Here is a 26,210-nt window from a genome sequence, read left to right on the forward strand (position 1 = left end):
CAGGCAATGATTGCTGTTTCATACAGCAGCGGCAGATTTGTGCTCAAGTGAGTTTCTCAGTTATTGTTGGCCTGGAGGGTAGAGAAATCCTCCCATAACTACAAGGTCGCAAACTTTATCCCCGGATGAATCACCGAATCCTTCTCGCTTAGTAAAAGTTGCCCTAGACAGAATGAGCTGTAAGTGATCTTGACCAGACATTGAGACGGAATAAAAAAAATTAGATAAGATGGAGCTGAAATGATATGGGAATACAAGCTTGTATTAGAGCTATTAAATTCTTTCATTAGCCTCTGACACTTTGTAGATGGCACTACAGAAAGTTATGGGTAACAGTGGCAATTACAATAAATTATAATTTAATTAATTTACAGCTGTGTTATCCTTTTAAGGTCACATGCTGTATCCATAAATGTAAAAACTCCACAAATGTATAATTTACTGATGAAATAGGGGAATATTTAAACTAAAAACAGACTTTAGATAACTAATAATTTACTCCAGACACACATCTATCCTCCAGTATTTTGAAAAGGAAGAAAAAAAGAAAATTTGAAGGAGTAATATAGAAAGAGTGCACTTGAATGCTTGAATTGAGGCATGACATAATTACAGAAAATTAAAAAATTAATAGGTGGAATCGATCAATTTGCCAGTGTCTGGGTTATGCGAAGATGGGAATTAAACACCTACATGCTTACCAGCCACATCATTCGATTCATCTGTTTAACTGTCTGGTTAGTGCAAATATCTAAGCAGCCAATCAAATGGCAGCAACTGAATGCATTTGGGCAAGTAGACACAGTTAAGTTGACCTGCTGAAGTTGAAAAACAACATTAAAATGGTGAAGAACGGTGATTTAAGGGACTTTGAATGTAGCTTGGTTGTTGGAGCCAGACAGGTTGGTCTGAGTATTTGAGAATGGGTAGGCAACAATAACTCAAATAACCACTAGTTACAGTTAAGGTATGCAGAAGAGCATCTCTGAACACACAACACATCGAACCTTGAAGGAGATGTGCTACAGCAGCAGAAGACCACACTGGGTTCTGCTCTTGTCAACTAAAAACAGGAAACTGAGTCCAGATTTTACATGGGCTCATCAAGACTGAAAAATGTTGACTGATCTGGTGAGTCTCGACTTTCTGCTGTGACGTTTAAATGATAGGGTCAGAATTTTGTGTAAACAAGATGAAAGCAGGGTTCCATCCTGGCTTATCAGAACCACTGATACCATCCTTGGTATCAATGGTTCAGGCTGCTAGTGTAATGGACCCCCATCCCCGAAAAAAAAAAAAGTTGGTCACTTTTTCTGTCAGACTGTTTTCCTATTGTAAGCACCTGAGTTTGTTTTTTAAAAACTAATGAGTTTCAATTGCTGGGTGGTTGTTTGTAGTAAGTGGATCTGCTGGGGTTGTTCACATCTGGTCAGATGCCTTGAAGAAATGAAGCTTCTTCTGGCTACTTTGTGTGTGTTTTTATGAGAGTGCCTGGGTACATTTGTGTTTTCCAATTAAAAACAGTTTCATTATTAATGTGGTTAGGGTCACCATTGCACTAATAACACTTAAGGAGAAATGTGGTAAAGACTGAAGGCCTGCATGTGTCTGCCTGTGTTAATTGCACACCATGGGCATGGAGGAGAATAAGCTAAAGGTGATAGAGCATGGATTTTCTTTCTTGTTGCTCCTTATGGATCCATATCCATTTGCCTTTTACATGAGCTACATGAGAAAATGAGAGAGAGAATGGGCTGCTTTTTGACCAACTGAAAACCAGTTTGGTTGTTGTTCACCAACCACTTCTGTTGTAGAACCGCAGAATCAATGTAGAAAACCAGTGCACTTCAACTTCAGCAGAAAAACCAACTGTTTAGCAACCTCTTAAAACAGTTTGAGTACAGCCTTAACAGAATTTTAGCAGATGTCCATGTTAACACTAAAAATCTAGTTTTTTTTTTCAATGGCCAGAGGACAAACTCTTTTTTTTTTTTCTGCTCATTTGTTCTCATGTTCTGTACACATCCACTCATGAAGGTGATGATTCCATTCACATGAGAGTGGCATGGGCTTTTTTTTAGGCTTTAATCTAGCTAAAAAGGTGATGAAGAGGACTCTTGCCCTGTTGGAGCTGCACAGGTATAGCTTGAATTCATATCTTTCATGCCTTGTGACCTTTCACTGGGTATATGCTATGTTATCAATTTGAAACAAAAACACAGCCATGAAAGCTGAGATGGAAATGAAAGAAGTAAATGGACTGGTACTTACGTAGTGTTTTTCGACTGAATTTGAGCACTCAATTCACTTTCTTGCTGCAAGTCCCAGTGACCCATTCCTTAAATTGTTTTTGTTTAACACCAAAGCACTTTTAATTTAATGCTGATAGAATCACACCCCAATGGATGCATCAGGGTGAACTTGTCGTGTAGTATCTTGCCTAGGATACTTTGACATGCAAGCTAGAGGAACCAAGATCAAGACAGACCTGCTGATTAGTTGATTCCCCGCTCTACCTCCTGAGTCACAGCCACTCATAAGTCATTGCTACATGTAAATATATATATATATACTTAGCTATATATACACCTCATTCTATTAAGAACCTCAGCTTAAAAAGTTAGTTTTTTACATTGAAAGGTAATTCATTCCAAAGTTTTATAGGACAGTATTTAAAGGTTTTTTCACCGTGTTTTGGCCTTTGGAACAGCATATGACAAATCACATGTAACTGATGTGATTTGTCATATGTAATCTGTCTGCCTCACACATGATTGATTATGGCAGCTGGAGTGCTATGTTAACCGAATAATTTGTTATACACGGTTAAACATGGTTGCCTAGTCTAAGCAGTATCTTACACTATCGTCACTTGGCATTGTGGCAGAAACTTAAAGCCACAATGTTTTCTTTTATACATTCTCACTGTAAGAGCAATAATGTATCGTTCAGCATACATGTAGTTGCAGGAGATGCAGACAGATGAGTCTTTTAAAGAGATGATGTATGGTTTATGGTGGCAATTGAATAAAATTATGTTACTGCATTTGTATTTTGAGAAGAGGTCACCTCAGGATGCAGGTATACAGTAAATAGCAGTATGCTTATTGCTCATCTTTTTTCACCTAGAAAAAAGCCCATAACACTATCCATACAAGTCAAAGTCATCCACTTTTTTACTTTCTCAGTTTCTCATGCCATCAGGATTTCTGAAAACCCAAAATTTTTTACATGATATTGCCCAGATGTAGCTCCAAGCCACTTTAACACAGCAAGACTGATTTTTCATATAGTCATTTGCACATTTGCCTTACAAAGGAAAGAGCCTTGGTTCACTCCCAGGAAGAGGCACAAATCCCTTCAAACTTCAAAGTGCACACCGGGTTTTTCTAAAATATTAAACTGAAATAAATTTAGGAATGTCAGGAAAACAAAATGAGTTTGAAAACAAAAGGAAGTCTTGGAAGAGGAATGTAGTAGTGTGCTCTTCAGCATTCAAATGTGTGTTCTTGGTTTGTTTGATTGTTTCACTTCATGTTAAGAACTTAACTCAGTAGTCAAGTATTAACAGATCCAGATATACACACATTTACTTGTTTTTACTTCTACTGGCTTTGTTACTTGTAAGTACTCCTCCAGAAAAGCATTTCAAATGACGTCCTTTCTAATGCTTCTTTCTCCATCACGCTCTCTTTTGTCCCTTCTTCACTCTTCTGTTTCATTCTTTCCCTTTTAGCATACTTTCATTTGTTTGTGCTTCACTGTTATTGTCCCCTTTTCACCAACTCTATTTTTCTTTCTTTTCCCCCAGCTTTCTGTTTGACTCTCTGTTACTCTTCTGTACTCCTACCACTTGTACACCCTAAAGCCGCTGAGTCATCAACTCATGACACTATAGGCTTTATAAAGTCTTTGTTTGTTCCTAGGATTTGTTATCCACAAATTGGAAGGAAATTATATTAAATTTCATCAAAACAGATGTATATTTTGAAACATGTACACAATTATATATGTAGTCTGACTCGCTCTGTGTCAAGCATGCTGCTTTGTTTGTTTGCTAAGCTGGGAGCAATATACCATGTTTAACCATGAGTATGATTATTATTGCTTCTCTTTCCTTCAACTCACATTTTACATTTCATGGGCAGATTTTCAGTGAAACTTTACTTATTTCAAAGCACCCACTTTTATGTTCAAACACAGAATTTGATTTGAGAATAAAATGTTATTCTGTTCATGACCATATGTGCTCTCTTTCAGACTGAGTGGTTTAAGGCTAAATGCAATTTGGATATGACTCACAAACAATATGGGGTGGGCGAAAAAAAGTGATTCTTACTTAATGAATACATACAAATGAAACACTGCAATTACAATATATAATTTCATGTTGACACAATGAAGAATATTTATATATATGTATGTATATAATACATATACACCCAGCACGCCCCTGCGGGCGGTTTATCCTTCAAGCTCGGGTCCTCTACCAGAGGCCTGGGAGCTTGAGGGTCCTGCGCAGTATCTTAGCTGTTCCCAGGACTGCGCTCTTCTGGACAGAGATCTCCGATGTTGTTCCCGGGATCTGCTGGAGCCACTCGCCTAGCTTGGGAGTCACCGCACCTAGTGCTCCGATTACCACGGGGGACCACCGTCACCTTCACCCTCCACATCCTCTCTCGAGCTCTTCTCTGAGCCCTTGGTATTTCTCCAGCTTCTCGTGTTCCTTCTTCCTGATATTGCTGTCATTCGAACCGCTACATCGATCACTACAGCCGCTTTTTCTGTTTGTCTACCACCACTATGTCCGGTTGGTTAGCCACCACCATTTTGTCCATCTGCATCTGGAAGTCCCACAGGATCTTAGCTCGGTCATTCTCCACCACCCTTGGGGCATCTCCCATTTTGACCTCGGGACTTCCAGGTTATACTCGCACAGATGTTCCTGTACACTATGCCGCCACTTGGTTATGGCGCTCCATGTATGCCTTGCCTGCTAGCATCTTGCACCCTGCTGTTATGTGCTGGATTGTCTCTGGGGCATCTTTACACAGCCTGCACCTGGGGTCTTGCCTGGTGTGATAGACCCCAGCCTCTATGGATCTTGTGCTCAGAGCTTGTTCTTGTGCTGCCATGATTAGTGCCTCTGTGCTGTCTTTCAGTCCAGCTTTGTCCAGCCACTGGTAGGATTTCTGGATATCAGCCACCTCCTCTATCTGCCGGTGGTACATACCGTGCAGGGCCTGTCCTTCCATGATGGTTCCTCGCCTTCCTCCTCTTTCTTGGGTTTCTGCTGCCTGAGGTATTCACTGAGCACGCTGTCAGTTGGGGCCATCTTCGTGATGTATTCGTGGATGTTTCTTGTCTCATCCTGGACTGTGGTGCTGACACTCACCAGTCCCCGCCCCCTTCCTTCCGCTTAGCATACAGCCTCAGGGTGCTGGACTTGGGGTGAAACCCTCCATGCATGGTAAGGAGCTTTCTTGTCTTTATGTCAGTGGCTTCTATCTCCTCCTTTGGCCAGCCTATTACCCCAGCAGGGTACCTGATCACGGGCAGGGCGTAGGTGTTGATGGCCCGGATCTTGTTCTTACCGTTCAGCTGACTCCTCAGGACTTGCCTGACCCTCTGCAGGTACTTGGTGGTTGCAGCTTTTCTAGCGCCCTCTTCATGGTTCCCATTCGCTTGCGGGATCCCCAGGTACTTGTAACTGTCCTCTATGTCTGCAATGTTGCCTTCTGGTAGTTCAATCCCCTCAGTTCTGACTACCTTTCCTCTCTTTGTTACCATCCGACTACACTTCTCCAGTCCGAATGACATCCCGATGTCATTGCTGTATAGCCTGGTAGTGTGTATCAGTGAATCGATGTCTCGTTCACTCTTGGCATACAGCTTGATGTCATCCATGTACAGGAGGTGGCTGACAACCGCCCGCTTCGTAGTCGGTATCCGTAGCCAGTCTTGTTAATGATCTCACTGAGGGGGTTCAGGCCTATGCAGAACAGCAGTGGGGACAGAGCATCTCCTTGGTAGATCCCGCACTTGATGGTGACTTGTGCTATGGGCTTGGAGTTGGCCTCTAGTGTTGTACGCCACATCCCCATTGAGTTCCTGATGAAGGCTCTTAGGGTCCTGTTGATCTTGTACAATTCTAGGCATTCCAGTATCCAGCTGTGGGGCATTGAGTCATAGGCCTTCTTGTAATCAATCCAGGCAGTGCACAGGTTGGTCAGTCTGGTCTTGCAGTCTCGGCTGACCGTTCTGTCTACCAGTAGCTGGTGTTTTGCGCCTCTGGTATTCTTGCCAATCCCTTTCTGTGCCCCGCTCATGTATTGACCCATGTGCCTGTTCATCTTAGCCGATATGATGCCTGACAGGAGCTTCCATGTAGTACTGAGGCAGGTTATTGGTCGGTAGTTGGATGGGACCGGTCCCTTCTTGGGGTCCTTGGGGATCAGGACCGTCCGACCTTCGGTTAGCCATTCCGGTGTCTCTCGTTAACTAGCAGCTGGTTCATTTGTGCTGCCAGACGCTGTGGAGTGCAGTCAGCTTCTTCAGCCAGTAGGCGTGAACCATGTCGGGCCCTTGTGCTGTCCAACTCTTCATACTGGAGACCCTTTCTTGGATATCTGCCACTGTGATGGTTACTGGACCCTGTTCAGGGAGGTTGCTATGGTCTGCCCTCAGATCCACTAGCCACTGAGCATTGCCGTTATGGGTTGCGTCCTTCTCCCATATGCTCTTCCAGTATTGCTCCGTCTCCAGCCTTGGTGGTGCTGTTCTGTTATTGTTCCCTTGCCACTGAGAGTACACCTTTGCTGGTTCTGTGAAGAACAGCTGGTTTATTCTCCTGCCTTCTCTCTCTCTGGTGTACCTCCTCAAGCGGGTGGCCAAGCAGCTGGATAGCGTAGTGGTTAAACTACACGCCTTTGGGGCAGAAGATCGCAAGTTCGATTCCTGCCTGGGGCGTCTGTATCCAGTAAGGGTCCTAAGGCTAGACCCCCTATGCTAAGCGAGCCTACCGCACACATGAGCGAGACAGATATATATATATGGATTCTCCAACATTCGAAAGAAGGAACTGCTCTCACAGCTACAGATTGACGAGGTACAACATAAATGCTACGGCAAGGAGGAGTCAGGACGCCAGGTCAGGTCCAGGTCAGGGGGGAGATATCATCACCCCCACCCGAGATTGGGTCAGGGGGGAGAGATCATCACCCCCACCCGAGATTGGGTACATAGCCCCAAGTGCGATAAGAGAAGGATCGTTGAGTGCCAGAGGAACTGACCTGAAGGATAGGATCATGGCCAAGCTTGAAACCTGGATCCCCCGTAGCCGGTTACCAAGATTACGTGAAGTACCCTCAGAAGGTCTGCTAGATGATGTTAACGCAGCACTACGGATGATACCTACAACCACGATTACCGACACTAACAAGCTGATCTACACTACGGCAGCAGTGATCAGTGAGATGCTTGGCTACAAGTTGAACAGCCACAAGGGGCAATACCCTCCATGGAGAAGGAGGCTAACCACATGGAAGCTCCTGTCAGGCATCATATCGGCTAAGATGAACAGGCACATGGGTCAATACATGAGCGGGGCACAGAAAGGGATTGGCAAGAATACCAGAGGCGCAAAACACCAGCTACTGGTAGACAGAACGGTCAGCCGAGACTGCAAGACCAGACTGACCAACCTGTGCACTGCCTGGATTGATTACAAGAAGGCCTATGACTCAATGCCCCACAGCTGGATACTGGAATGCCTAGAATTGTACAAGATCAACAGGACCCTAAGAGCCTTCATCAGGAACTCAATGGGGATGTGGCGTACAACACTGGAGGCCAACTCCAAGCCCATAGCACAAGTCACCATCAAGTGCGGGATCTACCAAGGAGATGCTCTGTCCCCACTGCTGTTCTGCATAGGCCTGAACCCCTCAGTGAGATCATTAACAAGACTGGCTACGGATACCGACTACGAACGGAGCGGTTGTCAGCCACCTCCTGTACATGGATGACATCAAGCTGTATGCCAAGAGTGAACGAGACATCGATTCACTGATACACACTACCAGGCTATACAGCAATGACATTGGAATGTCGCTCGGACTGGAGAAGTGTAGTCGGATGGTAACAAAAAGAGGGAAGGTAGTCAGAACTGAGGGGATTGAACTACCAGAAGGCAACATTGCAGACATAGAGGACAGTTACAAGTACCTGGGGATCCCGCAAGCGAATGGGAACCATGAAGAGGGCGCTAGGAAAGCTGCAACCACCAAGTACCTGCAGAGGGTCAGGCAAGTCCTGAGGAGTCAGCTGAACGGTAAGAACAAGATCCGGGCCATCAACACCCACGCCCTGCCCGTGATCAGGTACCCTGCTGGGGTAATAAGCTGGCCAAAGGAGGAGATAGAAGCCACTGACATAAAGACAAGAAAGCTCCTTACCATGCATGGAGGGTTTCACCTCAAGTCCAGCACCCTGAGGCTGTATGCTAAGCGGAAGGAAGGGGCCGGGGACTGGTGAGTGTCAGCACCACAGTCCAGGATGAGACAAGAAACATCCACGAATACATCACGAAGATGGCCCCAACTGACAGCGTGCTCAGTGAATACCTCAGGCAGCAGAAACCCAAGAAAGAGGAGGAAGGCGAGGAACCATCATGGAAGGACAGGCCCCTGCACGGTATGTACCACCGGCAGATAGAGGAGGTGGCTGATATCCAGAAATCCTACCAGTGGCTGGACAAAGCTGGACTGAAAGACAGCACAGAGGCACTAATCATGGCAGCACAAGAACAAGCTCTGAGTACAAGATCCATAGAGGCTGGGGTCTATCACACCAGGCAAGACCCCAGGTGCAGGCTGTGTAAAGATGCCCCAGAGACAATCCAGCACATAACAGCAGGGTGCAAGATGCTAGCAGGCAAGGCATACATGGAGCGCCATAACCAAGTGGCCGGCATAGTGTACAGGAACATCTGTGCCGAGTATAACCTGGAAGTCCCGAGGTCAAAATGGGAGATGCCCCAAGGGTGGTGGAGAATGACCGAGCTAAGATCCTGTGGGACTTCCAGATGCAGACGGACAAAATGGTGGTGGCTAACCAACCGGACATAGTGGTGGTAGACAAACAGAAGAAGACGGCTGTAGTGATCGATGTAGCGGTTCCGAATGACAGCAACATCAGGAAGAAGGAACACGAGAAGCTGGAGAAATACCAAGGGCTCAGAGAAGAGCTCGAGAGGATGTGGAGGATGAAGGTGACGGTGGTCCGCGTGGTAATCGGAGCACTAGGTGCGGTGACTCCCAAGCTAGGCGAGTGGCTCCAGCAGATCCCGGGAACAACATCGGAGATCTCTGTCCAGAAGAGCGCAGTCCTGGGAACAGCTAAGATACTGCGCAGGACCCTCAAGCTCCCAGGCCTCTGGTAGAGGACCCGAGCTTGAAGGATAAACCGCCCGTAGGGGCGTGCTGGGTGTTTTGTTTTTTATATATATATATATATATATATATATATATATATATACATAGAAGGGCCAATGTGTGGACGCAGTACAGAACAGTACAAATCAAATCACTTGATTAATTGATCATCAAGTGTATAAAAGCAGAAATTTTGGGAGACGACTGATCTGAAGCATTCAGCTTTGTGTTAACACTATGCCAAGGACAAAAGGCATCAGTAATTATCTTACAGAAGCAATTGTTCCTGCCTATCAATCTTGGAAGGGTTATAAAGCCATTTCCAAATAATATGAAATCAATCTTTCTACAGCGAGAAATTATTCACTAGTGCAAGACATTTAAGACAGTTGCCAATCTTCCCAAGACTAGACATCCAAACAAATTACCCCCCCAACAAAAAAGTCTTATTCTATCTATTTTGTGTCAAAGACCGGTCCAATATAATATTTTTCAAATTACATTTCTTGATAATCTTTAATTTTTCCGATCGTCATCAAACCAGTTTGCTTAACTGTTACTTAACTGGACAATAGCATGGCAAAGAGCCAAAGTCAAGTGTTTCCTCCTATAAATCAAGAATTGTTTTGAATAAAAAACTAATTCTCAACACCAAGAACTGAATTAAATTGAACTGAACTGTGAGATTTCCAATTATTCCCACCTCTAGTAGGGAAAAGAAGGGCCTATTTTTGTCCTTTACACAAGTTTATATGTGGATGTGTTTTTCATGCAAGGTAACTCTCATTGTGATCTTCGCTATGTGTGGTTATATTCCATGCAGAGAGACAAGATGGACTTTCACATCTGAACTGGCTTGCACTAATTAGAGGGGCTTGACTTTCATATGAAGAACTCTATACCTGGCTGAACAGCCTTGAGGAGAAAGAGAGAAGCATAAAAAAGGGAAGGTTTTGGTTAATGACATTACAAAAGGAACTGGCTGGGGGGATGAAGCCCACCTGTTATGAGAGAAAGAGTACTTGTATTATTCTGGAGGAGTAGCTTCCCTATACATGATGAACTTGAACAGTCGTAAATGATCTTGGAATAAGAAAGAGGGAGCAAAGGAGTGAGAAGAGCTTATCCCAGTAGAAAGTCTATTAGGGCTATATGACCTTGAAGGGATATAGGAGAAAGAAGATATGGAAAACAGACAAGAGTAGAGGTTGAACAGAAAGTGAATCAGAGAGATGAATGGGGTAAAAAAGATGGAGAGCTTGCTGAAAAGCAGAAAAGGCAAAGAGAGTGCAAAAGACAATGAGAAAAGGGCAGTGCTCTAGGGCGGTTAAGACAGATAAAAGAAAGATGAACTTTGCTTGGTCAATAACAGCTTTGGGTAGAAGAAAACAGCGAAATAAGAGTCATCTTCAGTCTATCCATGGGGCAAGGAAGAAAAATGGATGGAAATCCAGGGCATAGTAAAAGTAAAAAGAAAATGCCCAAAAAACAAACGTTTTTTTCTTTTTACTTCAGGGGCTGCGTAAAATGACCTTCAAGATGAGCTGACAGTGATATATCAAATTTATGTTCAGCTCGTAGACTTGGATAGAAAAGAAACTGCAAAAGACAAAGAGAAGCATGAACTTAAAGTTAAACTGAATATGACATTAGAAATGACAAGAGAACACAGAGAGAGAAACGTGGAACATGCAAAACATATAATGGTAAATATGCCAAATTTTCTTTCAAGTAAGTGGATGGGGAGTATAATAAAAAAAAAAAGGTAATGCCTGAGCTTGGCCATCCCCATAAAATCAGTGTTATATTTAACAGCAACCTTTTTATCCACAGCTACCTGATGTTGATTCTTTATTGTCAGCTTAATACCTTAACAGCTGTTTTTCAGGTATTCTTAAACTCTTTTCCCATCTTTTAGGTCTGTTTATTCCTAAATTTTTAATGGAGACAAATCTTTTGGATGTAGTACAATATTGAGTGAGAACACTATAACCAGCAGCTGTGAACGGCTGCAATATAATCCCAGGAGGAAACTGTCCATAGTAAATTTAAAGTGCTTGTTTTTTTCCACTTACAAGCTCAGATTTTTATTGACTGTTTTTAAGCTTATCACCCTTTGCTTTTACATGTATTGATGTTCAAGTTGGCCAAGTTGTAAGTTTAGCATTGTGTTGTCCTCCCTCTATCGCCAATGTTGGAAAAGCATTCTTCAGGATTATGGGTTTTAGCACAGGATTTATTTTCCTATTTCCTTGGCTCTAGTCATCCTGGTCAAAACAGTCACTCAAATATAAGAGTCTGGCAAAGTGCATGTGTGGACCGGAGGGCTTCCATTATTTGTAGCTCAGCTAGACACAGTTTCAGCCTAAAAATACTCTCTGAAAGGTTTTAATAATCATATTGCCACAATTAAGAAATGGTCACCTGTAAACCAATAAAATCTTTTTATTTATTTATTTTTTATTATATTAACATATTTGTACTCCATCTCTGCAATATTTCTATGTTCCTATCCAAAATAGCTCTCTCCAACCCCAAATAGCTGATAAAACTTTTAAGACTTCTCACTAAGTGAGACTCTTAGATGTGAGATGCGTCTTTATAGCTAGAATGACAATCTGATCCTTTCAGAATCCTTTCAGTGGCAAAAACATTGCTTCTAGTTGCTTCGTTTTTTCTGCAATCACAATCATTTCGACAGTACATAGATCAACCGGTAAATTGGTAGCTTCACTTTCATGGTCACCACAATAGACCAGTTGAGTGTCCACATCATTGCTGATGCCATACCAATCTGTCTATCCCCCATTCCATTCTCCTCTCAACCATGAACAAAACCCTGAGGTTCTTAAACTCCTCCATAATGAGTTTAGAACAACTCTCAGCCTGAAGCTGGGACTCCTTCCTCACCACAGAGGTGACTTTGCAAGTCCCAAAAGCCAGTTTCAGCATCTGGGAATTGGACCACCAAGGCCTCCACCCTTCATTTCATCCACATTCTCCAGACCCCTACATCCTCTGGCATCCTGGGCAATGGTTCCAATATGGATCAGTGGATCAGTATGAGGCTGGTCGCGCCCACTGGGCTAAGAATACTCCCAGTCAGGCCAAGGTAGCATTACCCACTGTTATTACTATTATTCCCATTGAGGTCTCTTGAATTGCACCTAGTTAAATTGCTTTGGTATCTTGGGTTAGTAAATACTATTTATAGCAGGAGTGTAAAGATCATTTTAGTTAAAAGGTTACAGAAATGTAATTTCATGCAATTAATTATGCAGAATGTAATATAGGTAATCATTTATGAAATTATGTAATCTGTGAACACACTGCCACCTTTAGATGTTTAGATTTTTTACAAAACAGATGAAAAATCTGAGAGCTGAAGACTTATGGTCTTATTAAAAAAAAAATTTCTTTCAAGAATGGAACTCAACAGCTACAGTAGCTCTGTCTAAATTTGGAAAATCAAGCGCACCAACAAAGCTGTTGAGTCATGGGATGTACTTAGTGCTTCACTCTATATAGACTCCTCAGGTCCAAACATAATCTCATACTTACTACCTGCTGTCCACTTACAAGCAGCAGCTAGTAAGTAGAAGATTATTTGCACATTTTCCAAGCGTTTACAGGTAGTGTCATGGTAGCTCCATAGTGTAATGGTTTACACATTCCCTTAGCATGGGTAAACTCCCTAGTTTATCCCCAATTGGGATTTGTTTCAGGAAGGGCATCCTATGGAAAAATCTGCCAACTTTACTGGAGCTACCTACTGTGGTGACCTCTTGCGATTGAAGGAGCAGCTGGAAGTAGCTATCGTACAGGTAGTGTCACCTTGCCTGCTGTAGAAGAGCTCTCTTACAGTGTTTATTTATTGTTTGGTGAAGCCATATACAGTATATAGTTGGCCGTTGAATAATGTCAGTGTAAACTGTGAGAGACAAATGGGCAAAACAGCCATCGTATAAAGTAGACCTTATTCAGCTACTGTGTATCTATAGGCTGCGTATATAAAAGCATTTTCTATCCTCTTGCTATTGTTTTCAATATTATACATTACCTCTTTCTCCTGCAATGAGCTAAGTTCTGAAAGAGGATCATTAGCTGAATATAATTTTAGATAAGAGGAGTGAGTAAGAATAGGTAGAAACTAAGTAGGTATAAAAGCAATCATACAGAGAGCCCAAATCAGTGCAGCAAAGAGGCAAATATACACTCACATGGGCAAAAAAACAAACCACAATTGGAAATACATTTAATTTAGGAAAATAAGAGCCAAGGATAATGGAGTAATAATTTTTGTTAATTAATTAATTTGTTAATTATTATTACTATTATGCAGGTCTGTTGGACAGGGCGATGCAAACACATCTAATCAGTTTTATTACTCCCATACCCATTTCGCCTGTGGGTGCCCTCCTCTACCTTGGAAGGCTTAGTAGGTTGTTATCATCCATTGCAATCAGCGATAAAGGGTGAGCAGCACAGATTATACTTCTAGCAGTCATGTGAAGAAGAACACTTACATTGTCTGCTGATAAATGCTAGCACATGTAGCTTTGTAATATGTGCTTTACATCATAAAAAGGGCATATTTTTATGACGTTTATGTTTGTGTCTAAACCTAATTTAGCAAAACTCATGACTTTATGATTCCTGTGCCCTTGTTGAGAGTGGAATGGCTTGTCCTAGCCTCCATATATATTTTTTTTTTATAATTTTTTACTGTTGCTACCTCGGTTGGGCATGGCCAAACAGCTGTCCTTAAATATTATGATAAAGACCTCTTAGCTGGCAGAGGAGCCCAGCTATTGGTGAACTGAGATGGATGGATGAATGGATGGTGTTGGAATATTATTAGATATCTAATTACATAAACAGCTGGTGAGTACAGAGTACTGTGCGAGCCTCGAGCCACCTTTCCTTTTGTTTTTTAAAGAAAATGGGGAGTATGTGCAGCAACTTATTTAAACATGTGCAAACATACATGAAATAATCTACATAATGCAAAAGCAGAGTTTGTAAAACTCTAACAAGCTAGAAAGTCAATATTTGCTGTGACCGCCTGAACTCTTTTAGGCAACTTTTCTTTAAGTAGTCTTTGGTAGCTCTCTAGGCTTCTTCAGACATTTTGACTGCTTCTGTTTTGACAAGATCCCCAACACCACTGGCTGAAGCCAAGATGTGAACCATGACGTTTCTCAAGAATATAACTTTATGCACACCATGCTGAGATATGGGTGGGTTTGGCTAATAGCTGGTTGGAGAGCAACTTGTTGGTAGAAAAACGCTGTTCTATGCTTATAAACTGTGTTACCATTGATATATTTCATAGTTACAACAAAAGAAATGGGAACAGTTTTTTCAACAGGCTATTTGCAACAAAATGCCTAAAGATACAATGTAAAATGTGTTCTTTTCTAGGTTGTCTGTTATGTGTAGACAAAACAAAGCTTCATCCCATTAAGTTAGATGTCTTTTTATATTTGGACAATGCATGGGGCAAGGCTAAGTGACTTAAGAAACAGAAAATTTAAGAAAAACAAAGAACTTTTTTCACGACCATTAAAAAAAGATACAAGAAAGTCTGGCTCCTTGGAAGGAAATATATTTTTTTTAAAAGTGAGGTGGAAATCTTTTTTTTGCAATACTATATGTGTGTATGTTTGTGAGATTTTTGCCTTTTGAAATGCAAGTTAGTGTGCAGAGTTAAACTGAAAAAAGTTTTATATATTATAAAACTGTTTGACTGTAAAAAAGTCAAGCAGAGAGTTTTTTTTTTTTAACTTTATCTGATGGTTAATGCCACCGAAACTGTAACCAGTGTAGCTATAAGTAACACTTGAGCTCTCTCCTTGACTGTTTTCCCCTTTCTTCTGCCAAGTTTGTTAATGTAACTCCTTGTTTCTTGTTTTGTTTATTTCTCTTCTCTCCCGCTTTTATTCCCTGCAAATTGCATTTCTATCCCCGGCTCAGGCTGTTTTGTCTCTTTTGATCAGCTTAATATGACCGGCTCCCTCTGTTTTTATCGCTTTTCTTACTCTTCTCTCTTCCATTTTCTCAAAGGCTGCACTGAATGCAGATGATGACACAAATATTGGCTCAGTAAATTAGTTTTTTGTAATTACCGGAGACTGCCGTACAAAATTATATGTATATATTTTCTTGTGCCCTGCATGTATGCATCATTCGACATAAGTTATGAAAAACATGGCATTTCAGTAGAAATAATTCTTACTGTATTTTGTTTTAGCCAAAGTGTTTCATTGTTATTCACACGGAGAATCGCTTAGATCTGGATCCTCTTCAAACATGTTCCATTATCAGCTCTGTTTCCCTCAGACAAACTATCTCCATGCCTGTTTTGCTTTTGCACAGACAAGGCGAGGTGATAACAGAGATGCTGAGAGGAGAGATGACTCCACGGGAAGGGATGGGTAATGCGTGCTTTGGAAATGCACAGAGGAAGGGGGAGGGGAGATAGTTGCTGTAGGATCAAACAGATCTAGAGGTAAAGAGTGACCAGATGGGATGAAATGATTGGCCACGAGGAAAGTTGTACAGCAAGTGGCGGCAAAAATCTCAGATTATGTGACAGAAAATTGGGAAAGGACAGAAAAAGAGTAGAAAAAAGCCATGAGAACTACCGTTTAACCAGCTGCTCTTTTACAGTCGCCTTCTCTGCGAAAATGTGAAAATGACAGTTTTTTTCTTCCATAAGTTCAGGCTTCATTATTACTTTTCCTCTGTCATTTCTTATTCTCTTTTTGCGTTTCTTTCCCTGTCTGTCTGTGTCGTTTTCCCCTATTAGTGCTATCGATGCATAGCACACAGATGGGAGCCTGTTGGCAAAGAACACACACACAGACCTATGTTTTATTAATGCGTGCTGCAGTGTAGTTTTTGCATCTTCCCTTCATATAAATTTAGTCTCTGGTATGAAGACTTGCTATTCTTCCTTGGTTCTTATAAGTGTACCAGGCAAGACTTGAGGCTTTTTTACCAGCTCTTCTGCTCGTTCATCTTCTATTCTTTAATTTTTCTGCCATCTTTGCATCTAAGTATCTTAAGTTTAAGTAACAGACATTTTGTATACTTTCTGTGTCGTTTTGCTGCACCATTTCCATCTGCCTCCTTCTGTCTCTGTTAGCTGAAGAGGTTTTAAAGACTATGCTAACTAAAATGCATTCTCACACATTTATGTAGATCTCTCTTTTTATCCATTTCCCTAGTCTTGTACTCTTTCCTTTTCTGCCAACCTAAGAGACTTTAGAGTCTTTAACCAGCCTTGCTAAGGAAGAGTTTCTTCACTCTTGTTTCCCTACCTTTCTTTGCTTTTAAGTGGACTGATGTCGCTCTGCAGCTGACTGTGACGTAGACAGTATCGAGTACTTGTCAGCATGCCTGATCCCTCATATTTTACCTTGTTCTTCCTCTATCATTAATTTTATTCTATCGTTTCTCTTTTGTATCTTTTTCTGTTTTTCTCTGACTGTTAAGCTAGCCAAGGTTTCTTACTTTCACTCCTGTATTCCTTACCTTTATTTTTTGTCTTCTTTGCAGCTCTCTCAGATTCATGTGACTGACATTGAATATATTTGAATCTAGTGGAAACCAAATCATTTCTCCGTCTTCTTTCCTGTGCCAGTATTACTGATTCCCTCTTATTTCATCCTTTTCCCACCTCTGTTAGTCTATCTCTGTCTGCAAGCTCATTTCAGCCAAATTGAAATTCACATTGGCTTCTTTGAGTTCTTGGTTATTAGATATTTTATTAGATTACTGAAGTAAAAGGTCATGACCTGTGATCTTCTTTTTAACAAATCTAGAGGGAAGTTGTAGTGTATTGTTGATACCCAGAGGGATAGCCTCCGACTCTGTGGGGAAGCGACAGAGCGCTGTTGCTGGCAGGCCTGGAAACAGTATTTTGCCATAGGACACTTCAGTTGGGCCTTTGTCATTCTAGATGCCTATCTGGTGCTGTGAGGCAACCTGCAGAGTTAAAATAAGCCCTGAAAAAATGTTTTCTTGCACATACGCACTCTCCCTGCCTTCAAGTAGAATTTTTACCTGTTCTCACTGTGCTCAAGCAGCACAATCGCAGCATCCAAATCCTCCTCCAAAAATGAAAGACTCAGACTTCAGAATTCAGTATTTTTCTCAATCACAGTAAGTGAAACAATGCATTATGTTACCTACATCTTCCCCCTGGCCTTTTTTCAAGCACTTTGTGTCAATTAGAAGCATGCCAGCTTTGGGTTATGCAGAATAAATCCATCACAGGCAAATAATTCACATGCTAAACAGGAGCGGTGACAAACTGTGATCCCAAATAACAAATGGTTACAAGATATACATAAATATTTGTGGCATATGGATGTTTAAGGAGAAAAACGTGTCTTCGGGACAAACGCAGCACTTACTCGCACATTATGACAAATATGTTCTGCAGTGCAGCATCTTGCTTTGAAAAGCAGCGCATAATGGGTGTCACTATGGATGAGGTGGAGGTGTGTTGCTAGGGCAACAGGTGATATTTCGTGTTTTTTTTTTTTTTTTTCCTTCCAAGGTCAAAGCAACTAAAGCGAGAAGTATTAAAAGTGTAAAAGCTGATTTATCGCTGCCCCTCACAGTACGTTGATGAGACAGAATACATCAACACGGCAGCAAAGAGACTTAAAAAGTGTGATTAAGTGTCCTTAAAGGTTAAAAATTGTGTGAAATTTTACATCAGTTTGTAAGCAGCACGCACTGGCTTCATCCCGCGAGCTCCTGTTGTGCCCGTTTTGTGTTTCTTGTGTCTTTATCTAGCTTATTCAGAAACTTCCAACAAAAGGTGCAAACTCTATACGACTGAATAATCAAGGTAGCTGCTTTTTTCATGACAAACAGCCTGCCTTAACTCAGTCTTCACTCCAGGCAACACCTTTAACTGCTGAATTTTGCAAAGCAGCCCTAAAGAGGCGTGATAGGTGTGATCGAATATTACAGAGCAAAGCCAACCAATACGAGCGGGGAGGAAAAATGACATGCTCATCATCGGGTGGAATGCACTTTTTGGTTTTTTTCAATCATGCATGAGCATATTAGATGCACGCAGACCAATGCAGTTGTAAATCTGTCAAGCCAGGCATTATTATAGGCAGTGGCTCTGGGTTTTTTTTTCTTTTTTCTTCATCAGTGTTGCTCATTGGTATATGGTCTCCCATTGTGAACCCTTGAGCTTACACTTCCAGTAAGGATGGCAATGGCTGTTGCTATGCTGGCTTTCTAAAGCCAGAGAAAGTGGGGGAACTGACCCAAGGATACTACATGCAACTTGCATCTTGTCAGTGGAAAGTTTGTTGAAAGCTCTACTGGTAATGCTTAGAACAACTATTAAACTGACACATTGTAGTACAAGTAGTAAGTACTTAATTCATCATTTATAAAGCATTATTCCATAGTGTATATTATTAAACCTATATAAGGCAAAAATAGTTCTCATTTTAGATGTCACACAAAATAATTAACAACTTGTAACTGCCTGAATTAAGCATGAAAGTACACTGTTAAATTAGTATTTATAAAACCTCTGTTAACACACAAACAAACAATGAGCTCATATCTTAATCATTATAAACAGAAATGTGCATCTAAACAGCCGAATCACTTAATTAGACTATCTATATGCCATGGACATATATATATATATATATATATATGCGCTTATTATTCAAGAATAAAAATATATACCTGTTACGTTTACCTGTGTTTATAAATCACATTTTATGGAGGAGTAATACACATTTACTAAAACATTACTAATGCTTAATAGTGTCTCATTGTTATGAAGTGTTATCGCTCCAATATATGATCGTCCTTATCATGTGTCAGACTCCAAATGTGGAAACATTTTATAAGATTAATGCCATTTAGTAGTGAAAGGTGACTTAAACAAGTAGATAAAATCATAAATTAATCAGAGAATTGCTTAGATTTAATAAATCCTCTGGGAACAAGAGTTGTCGCCTCCTGCCGTCCGTTGAAGCATCTCCAGGTTTAAGTAAAATCGCTGGCCTCAATTTTTTATAGCCAGAGGTTTCATCCATCTTTATATGTTGTCTGTGGTTCGTAGTAGAGACAGTGATGCCTGTTTTCATTCTTTGAATATCAAATCCTGCCATTCTGTCAAAGCTGCCAGGATCTCAAAGATACACACAAGGTGTCCTTTGGCGTTAGTGCTGGGGTATTGTAGTCTTGACATGGGTATCACTCTCAATTTGTCAGATATGAAGGATTTTTAAGGCCCTCTTGTCACTTTTAAAAGCAGCAGGAAACAGTGAGTGTTCTTTTTCATTGTGCAGGGCTAATGGGTATACTTCTCACATGGAGACATGACCTTATAATAATTATGACATCAATGACAACTCGTATCTATTTTCTCAGTCCTTTTCCATTCATCTTCCTCAGAGTCTCTCAGTAAGATTCCTACTTATTACGTTCTCTCTCTCTCTCTCTCTCTCTTTCTTTTACCCATTATGTGCATATCTCTCATTGTTCTGCTCACAGTGGGCCACTTCTACTTCTTTGTCTTTGAGTTTGTCTCTTCTGTCCTTCATCTTCTCTTCTCTCTGTCATCGTGATTGGTTTTCTTTCTGTCATATCGTAAAGTCGTTTCTCTACCCACACCACTCTTTTATCACACTTGATCTCCTTCTTGTGTCTCTCTGTTCAGCTTGTTTTCTTTTTTATTGTAAGAACTTTTCCCCCTTTTTAAATATATTTGTTGATATTTTCTGTTTCTGTGCGTTCTTTTTCCCTCTGACATGCTTTTCTCTGCTTACCTAGTTTCCAGTCTTATGCCGTTTACCTTTTTTTTCCCCTTTAAATGCATAACTTTTTCTGTCTTTCTTATCTTTCCTCCATCAGCATTAATGAGTTATTTTACCCGGGGTGCAATTTCCATAATGTAGTGCTTTTTCCACATATAGATTATAATTGGATTTCCTTTATGCTGTGCTAGTTTCAGTAATTTGATTTGATTGCATTGCTACATAAACAAGATAGCAAGTAAGACAGAGAGCGAAAGAGGAAAAAAGTTTGTGTTAAGCCTCAAAGGTGATGGAGAACTAACTGGTGGAGGATGTTGCCTTGCTACAACACACCTCTACTGGATCTCCTGGTTAGCCTGACACTATCTTTGTGGGGTTTGCTTGTTGTCTCTGGATTTGCTCTGAGGATTCTACTATGGAAAGATGCTCTGTGAAAATAATCCCTTACTTTCCCTCTGATTGGTTAGTATCCATATTGTAGTCCTGGTTTGAGTTAGACTGAAATATAAGGGCAGTCAGAAATCGGCAATGAGAAGGTTTATGAAGTACAGGTGAAAAAACTAAATGTGTGTTAAATGCTGGCACAGGGAGATGGTAAACAGAAGCAGTGTGTGTATAACTGAACTCATTGTGGTGCTGTAATATAGTAAGAATGCAATAATGGTAGCACAGTCTTCAAGAAAGACTATTTCTTTATATTGTGATAGGAAAATGGCAATAGGTGCAGCAATTTATTGTAATGTGCAAACATAGATGGAAATGCATGTTTGCAGTTTGAACAAGCTTGAAAATTGATATTTGATATTACCACCTTTATTCTTCACCTCAGCCTCTTAAGCAAGCTTTCTTATCATTTTTTGAAGTAAATTTCATGAATAGTTCTCATTCAAAGCTCTTCTTTTGAGGTTTGTGCCTTTTTATTCTCTATAAGATTTGATCCTCCCTTGCTGAGGTGCAGCCCAAACTATGACAGAACCTCCACCTTGTTTTGACAGATGGTTGTAGACACGGTCGTACACACTGCACACCATGCTGATATGCCATGATGTCTACTAGTAGCTCTTCGGGAATCACATTGCTGGGTTAAAAATACTTTTTTGTGCCTGTCACACTGTGTTGTCTTTGACATTTTTCTGCAAACGCCAGTACACCTGTTGTGTCAGGTAATTCAAAGGTCAGTGTGTAATGGCTTAATAAAACAACAACAAAAAAACATTCCGGTGAAAATGTTTATGTGCAAGCACTGCTAATGAAGGGGGAAAATTGAGTGAAAAAGCAGCCAATGTCTAAAGGAAAACTCTGAAAGACCTCAATAACCTTTCTACAAACCACTTTAAAAACATTGTAGGAAAGTCTGGCTCCTTGAAACCAAACACAAAGAAAAGATGAGTGGCTCAAGACTTTTGCACAGTATTACAAATTCTGTAAAATTTCATCCATAGTGTATCAAATTGTCATTATACTCCTTTCTTTAAAATTGCACACACAGCATTTTAATACCACCACTAAGTAGAATCTCTTTGATACACATTAAAATAAGAAGAAATGATGACTTCCCTAACTTTTAATGTCTTTAGTGAAGCTAGAAAATAGAACTTTTCATATTTCATTGATTCCGTTGAACCTTTATGCTTTTCAGGAGTGGTCGCCTGATCAACAAAAGTGAAAGAGCACCACAAGAAATTACTAAATTGACACTGTCTTCAAAACCTGTTTCTGTTTTAGGAAGTGCTGGTACACCAGTGGTTTTCAATGAGAATGGAGATGCTCCAGGGAGATACGACATATTCCAGTACCAGATCACCAACAGATCGACTGCTGAGTACAGAGTCATCGGCTCCTGGACCAATAAATTACACCTCAAGGTGAGATTTTTACACACGTATACCAGTGTACCCAATTGATTTTTACACAGTATATAAGCTGACAAAACTGCTCATATTTTTCGCACACACAAATTGAATGAAGTGAATGGAAAAAAATTTGGAAAAGTGAGGCAAAAACTTGGAAAATCAACTTAAAAGTGACGCTTGAGTGAAAAATAATAGATTATTATGAAATGTGTTTTCAGTGATTAACATTTTACGCTGTAAAAAGTTGTTCAGTATAGAACATACTGTAGTATATATTATTTCAAATGTGTTTCCAGCTTGTCACATGTTGAACTATCTCATTATTAGTATTTTAGCATGACATGTCTGTGTCCTAATGAAAAATGTCATATATTTTCATTTGAGTACCTTATTGAAGCTTCTGAGGCATTATAGATCAGATACATTGGAAGAATGAAAATTCAACATGACTATGAATACATACGAGCAGCTGCCATGATTTCAAAATCCCTTGTTACTGAGCTGGATTTGTTTGAGTTATTGCTCTTATTAGTTTTTTCAAGCAAGTGTAGATCTTTGCTTCTATTCAGAATACTAATCTTTGTGAAGGAGAGAGACTTGCAAACATCTGCAACTGTGAAAGGTCACACACCTACAGAATACGCATAATAACGAATGCTACAGAACCTGGAGAATATACAGTGCCTACTTAGATCCACAGAAAAACAGATAATTGAATGCATTAGCAAACTGAATTCCCATTGTCCCACTCGCTCTCTCTGTCTCACTGACTTACAGTCACATGCACACAAAATCTTTGAGCACGCGGCAGTGCTAGGTGTTATAAATCCACCAAGGACTTCATTAGAAAGGCCAGATGACAGATGAGAAGACTAATAGACACAAAACGCTTTCTGGCTGATGGACGGTGTGTTTGTGTGTGTGTCAGTGTGTGTGTTTGTACAGCAGTGGAGAAGTATAAAACACAGAAACTTAAGTCACACATGATTTGGCACTTTAACACTTTTTAAATTGACAGACATATTTAATTAGGTAAAATCCTGAAGGTATGCAGGGGCAGCAGGTGGAAGTTTCTATTAAGAACAAAAAAGTTTGAATGTTCATCATTATAAATACAAGACAACATTGTGGAACATAAGAATGTAAAGCATGTGAGTCTCAAGAATTCACACATTCAAACCCCGTGCAAACTGAGTGTTGGTTACCTTGAGTGCACGGTCGTGCTATGCAACACTGAGTTGAATCAGCGTTGTCGACATATAAAAGACAACTTATCTAAGAAACAATTTGAAATTTAAACACTTTGTTACAAGCAGCCTGTCACAAAAACATAATTCATTCACATTTCTTCAGTTGATTCTATGAAAAATGCCAAAGACAACACAGTTTGATAGGTACAAAAGATTATATTTTTGCAATTCCCATAGTGCTGTTAACCAAAGTTTCTCTGCTCTTTACATATCACTACATGCTGTACAGCTTTTCCTTAAAAAGGTGAGGAAACTGGACAAGTGCAGGACAAATGAAATAATGGCAGGCTATCTACAACAGACCAACAGTGTGTAAAAGTCATGTCCTTTTACATACAAAAAAAGGGAAACATCCAATAATGACCTGAAACAAGACCTGAGAGATGCATCTGGCCCTTCAGATCATCCATCTACTGTTCACTGAAGCTTCATCAGAAATGGTCTCAGTGGAAGGGTGGCTGTCAAGAAGCCGTTCTTAAAGAAGGAAAACCAGGAGAAAACACTGAGGTATGCCAAGTTACACGAGAACTGGGCTGAAAAATCAGAGGTAAAGTTTTGGTTCAAATCATCATCTCTATTTACAGAGGAGATCAGGAGAGATGGACAGATTGTTCATCTGCTGTCTACAGCTATCTGTAAAACTTGCTGCAGCCACTGTCGTGTTTTGGCATTTTACCCATTGATGTTGGGGATCTTGTCAAAACTGATGAAGTTATGAACACAGGAAAGGTTTCATTTTTCAGTATGATCCCAAACACACACTGCAAATAAAACTAAAGTATATCTGTGGGGAAAAATGCACAATGGAACACCATCAGTCATGGATATGACCTCACCAGAGCCTAGGCCTCATCATTACTGAAGTAGTGTGAGATCATCTTGACCAAAAATGCAACAAAAGGCAGACAACGTCCAAAGAAGAGCTTTGAATGTCCTTCGAGAAGTCTGGAGAAGTCTATTCCTGAAGACTACTTAAAGAAATGACAAGAAAGCTGCCTAAGAGAGTTCAGGCTGTGTTGAAGAATAAAAGTGGCCATGCCAAAAATTGACTTTCAAGATCTTTCAATTATACAAACTCTGTTTCTTTGCCTTATATTTCTCTGTATACTTTCATATGTTTCAATAAATCACTGCACATATTTCCTGTTTTCCAGGCAAAATGAAATGAAGGCTGACACTGCACTGTAATTAATAAAATATGGGTCTGTGTTGTTTAATTTATGCCTTTTGATAGAAAATAAGGTGTTAGTATACAGATATTAAATGGGGGATATGAATAAGTAATGAGCAAAAATTCTCAGTAAACAAAGTTTCTCCTTAGTGATATATGTACAACACTGTGGGCAGCAACTATCCCATTCTTGCATATTAACACTAGATTTACTATCCTGCGCAAATTTGCGTAACTTCCCTAAACCCAATACCCCCTAGAATTACTGGCTTTTTTATTTTCTGGTGCAAGTCCCGAGGTGTTAAGCACCCCTGCTGAGATTTTCACAGGTCGTCAGCTTGTTTCTCCTACAGCTTTTGTTGTGCAAACCACCCATTGTCCTTGAGGCCTGGCACATTTGCATTTGCTCACTCAGAGTTGCTCAGATCCAAGGCAGGCCAAACCTCTGTGTTACAACTTTCAGAAATGCCTGATAGAAATGCTTCAACTTACTCATGAGATTTTGACCACATTTTTTGCGGAAGTCACAACTATACTGAATGCACGACCGTTGTTGCCAGCTGCAAGAAATGCTTGGTAGGGAACAGCTGTTCCCTACCAAGGTTCGTTTCAAAGTTTGAAAGACTTTGAAATAAAACAGACTTGTGTACCCATATATTGTGAATGTCTGTCTTTTGTATGTAGGTTGTAACACAGAGGTTTGGCCTGCCTTGGATCTAAGTAAACAAATGCCAATGTTGCACAAACACACACACACACACACACACACACACACACACACACACACACACACACACACACACACACACACACACACACACACAGCAAATCTGCATTTATTTGTCCCACAAGTGGAAAATCTGCATTGTCATTGCAAAAAAGTGGACAGAGCACGGTATAGAAAGTGCACTATACAAACAATCTGGAAACATAAATATGGACACGTGTATTCAAAAATATTGTATGTATACACACACACACACACACACACATATCTATCTGTCTGTGTGTGTGTGTGTGTGTGTGTGTGTGTGTGTGTGTGTGTGTGTGTGTGTGTGTGTATATATATATATACACACACACACATATATATAAAAAAAAAAAACACCCAGCACGCCCCTGTGGGCGGTTTATCCTTCAAGCTCGGGTCCTCTACCAGAGGCCTGGGAGCTTGAGGGTCCTCAAGCAGTATCTTAGCTGTTCCTAGGACTGCGCTCTTCTGGACAGAGATCTCCGATGTTGTTCCCGGATCTGCTATATATATATATATATATATATATATATATATATATATATATATATATATATATATATATATATGATATGATATAGATGTGTCTGTGTGTATAACTAGACTTTATGCTTTAAGTTCATGAACTTATGGCATTCATTTCAATCCTGTTTGTAAGAGCAATCATGTGTCCTGTTGGTGCCATTGTGGATTGCTGGTCAGAAAGTTTTCTGGTGCCACTAATCAAAGAGACAATGCCCCGAGATAGATTCATTTCAATTATGCAACACCTTCGATTTGATGACAGGGACACGCGGGCAGAACGGGTGAAAACAGATAAATTTGCAGCGATCTCCGACATCTGGACACGCTTCAACGAGAACTGTGCTAAGAGTTTCACTCCAGGGGAACACATGACCATAGATGAACAGCTGTTCCCTACCAAGGTTCGTTGTCC

The 26,210-nt window shown here is 40.5% G+C and overlaps 1 protein-coding gene across 2 annotated transcripts in view; it reads left to right on the forward strand.

The window, feature by feature from the left end:
* The window catches only part of grm8a (glutamate receptor, metabotropic 8a), a 167,027-nt gene that overhangs the window by 105,968 nt on the left and 34,849 nt on the right, over nt 1–26,210 (forward strand). For both annotated transcript variants that reach the window (XM_039600685.1, XM_039600684.1), the window contains exon 7: nt 21,974–22,113. In XM_039600685.1, the coding sequence (XP_039456619.1) occupies nt 21,974–22,113 (140 nt within the window). The remainder of the gene's footprint in view (nt 1–21,973; nt 22,114–26,210) is intronic.

This window comes from Oreochromis aureus, linkage group 17, assembly GCF_013358895.1.
Source record: "Oreochromis aureus strain Israel breed Guangdong linkage group 17, ZZ_aureus, whole genome shotgun sequence".
Taxonomy (NCBI): Eukaryota; Metazoa; Chordata; class Actinopteri; order Cichliformes; family Cichlidae; genus Oreochromis; species Oreochromis aureus.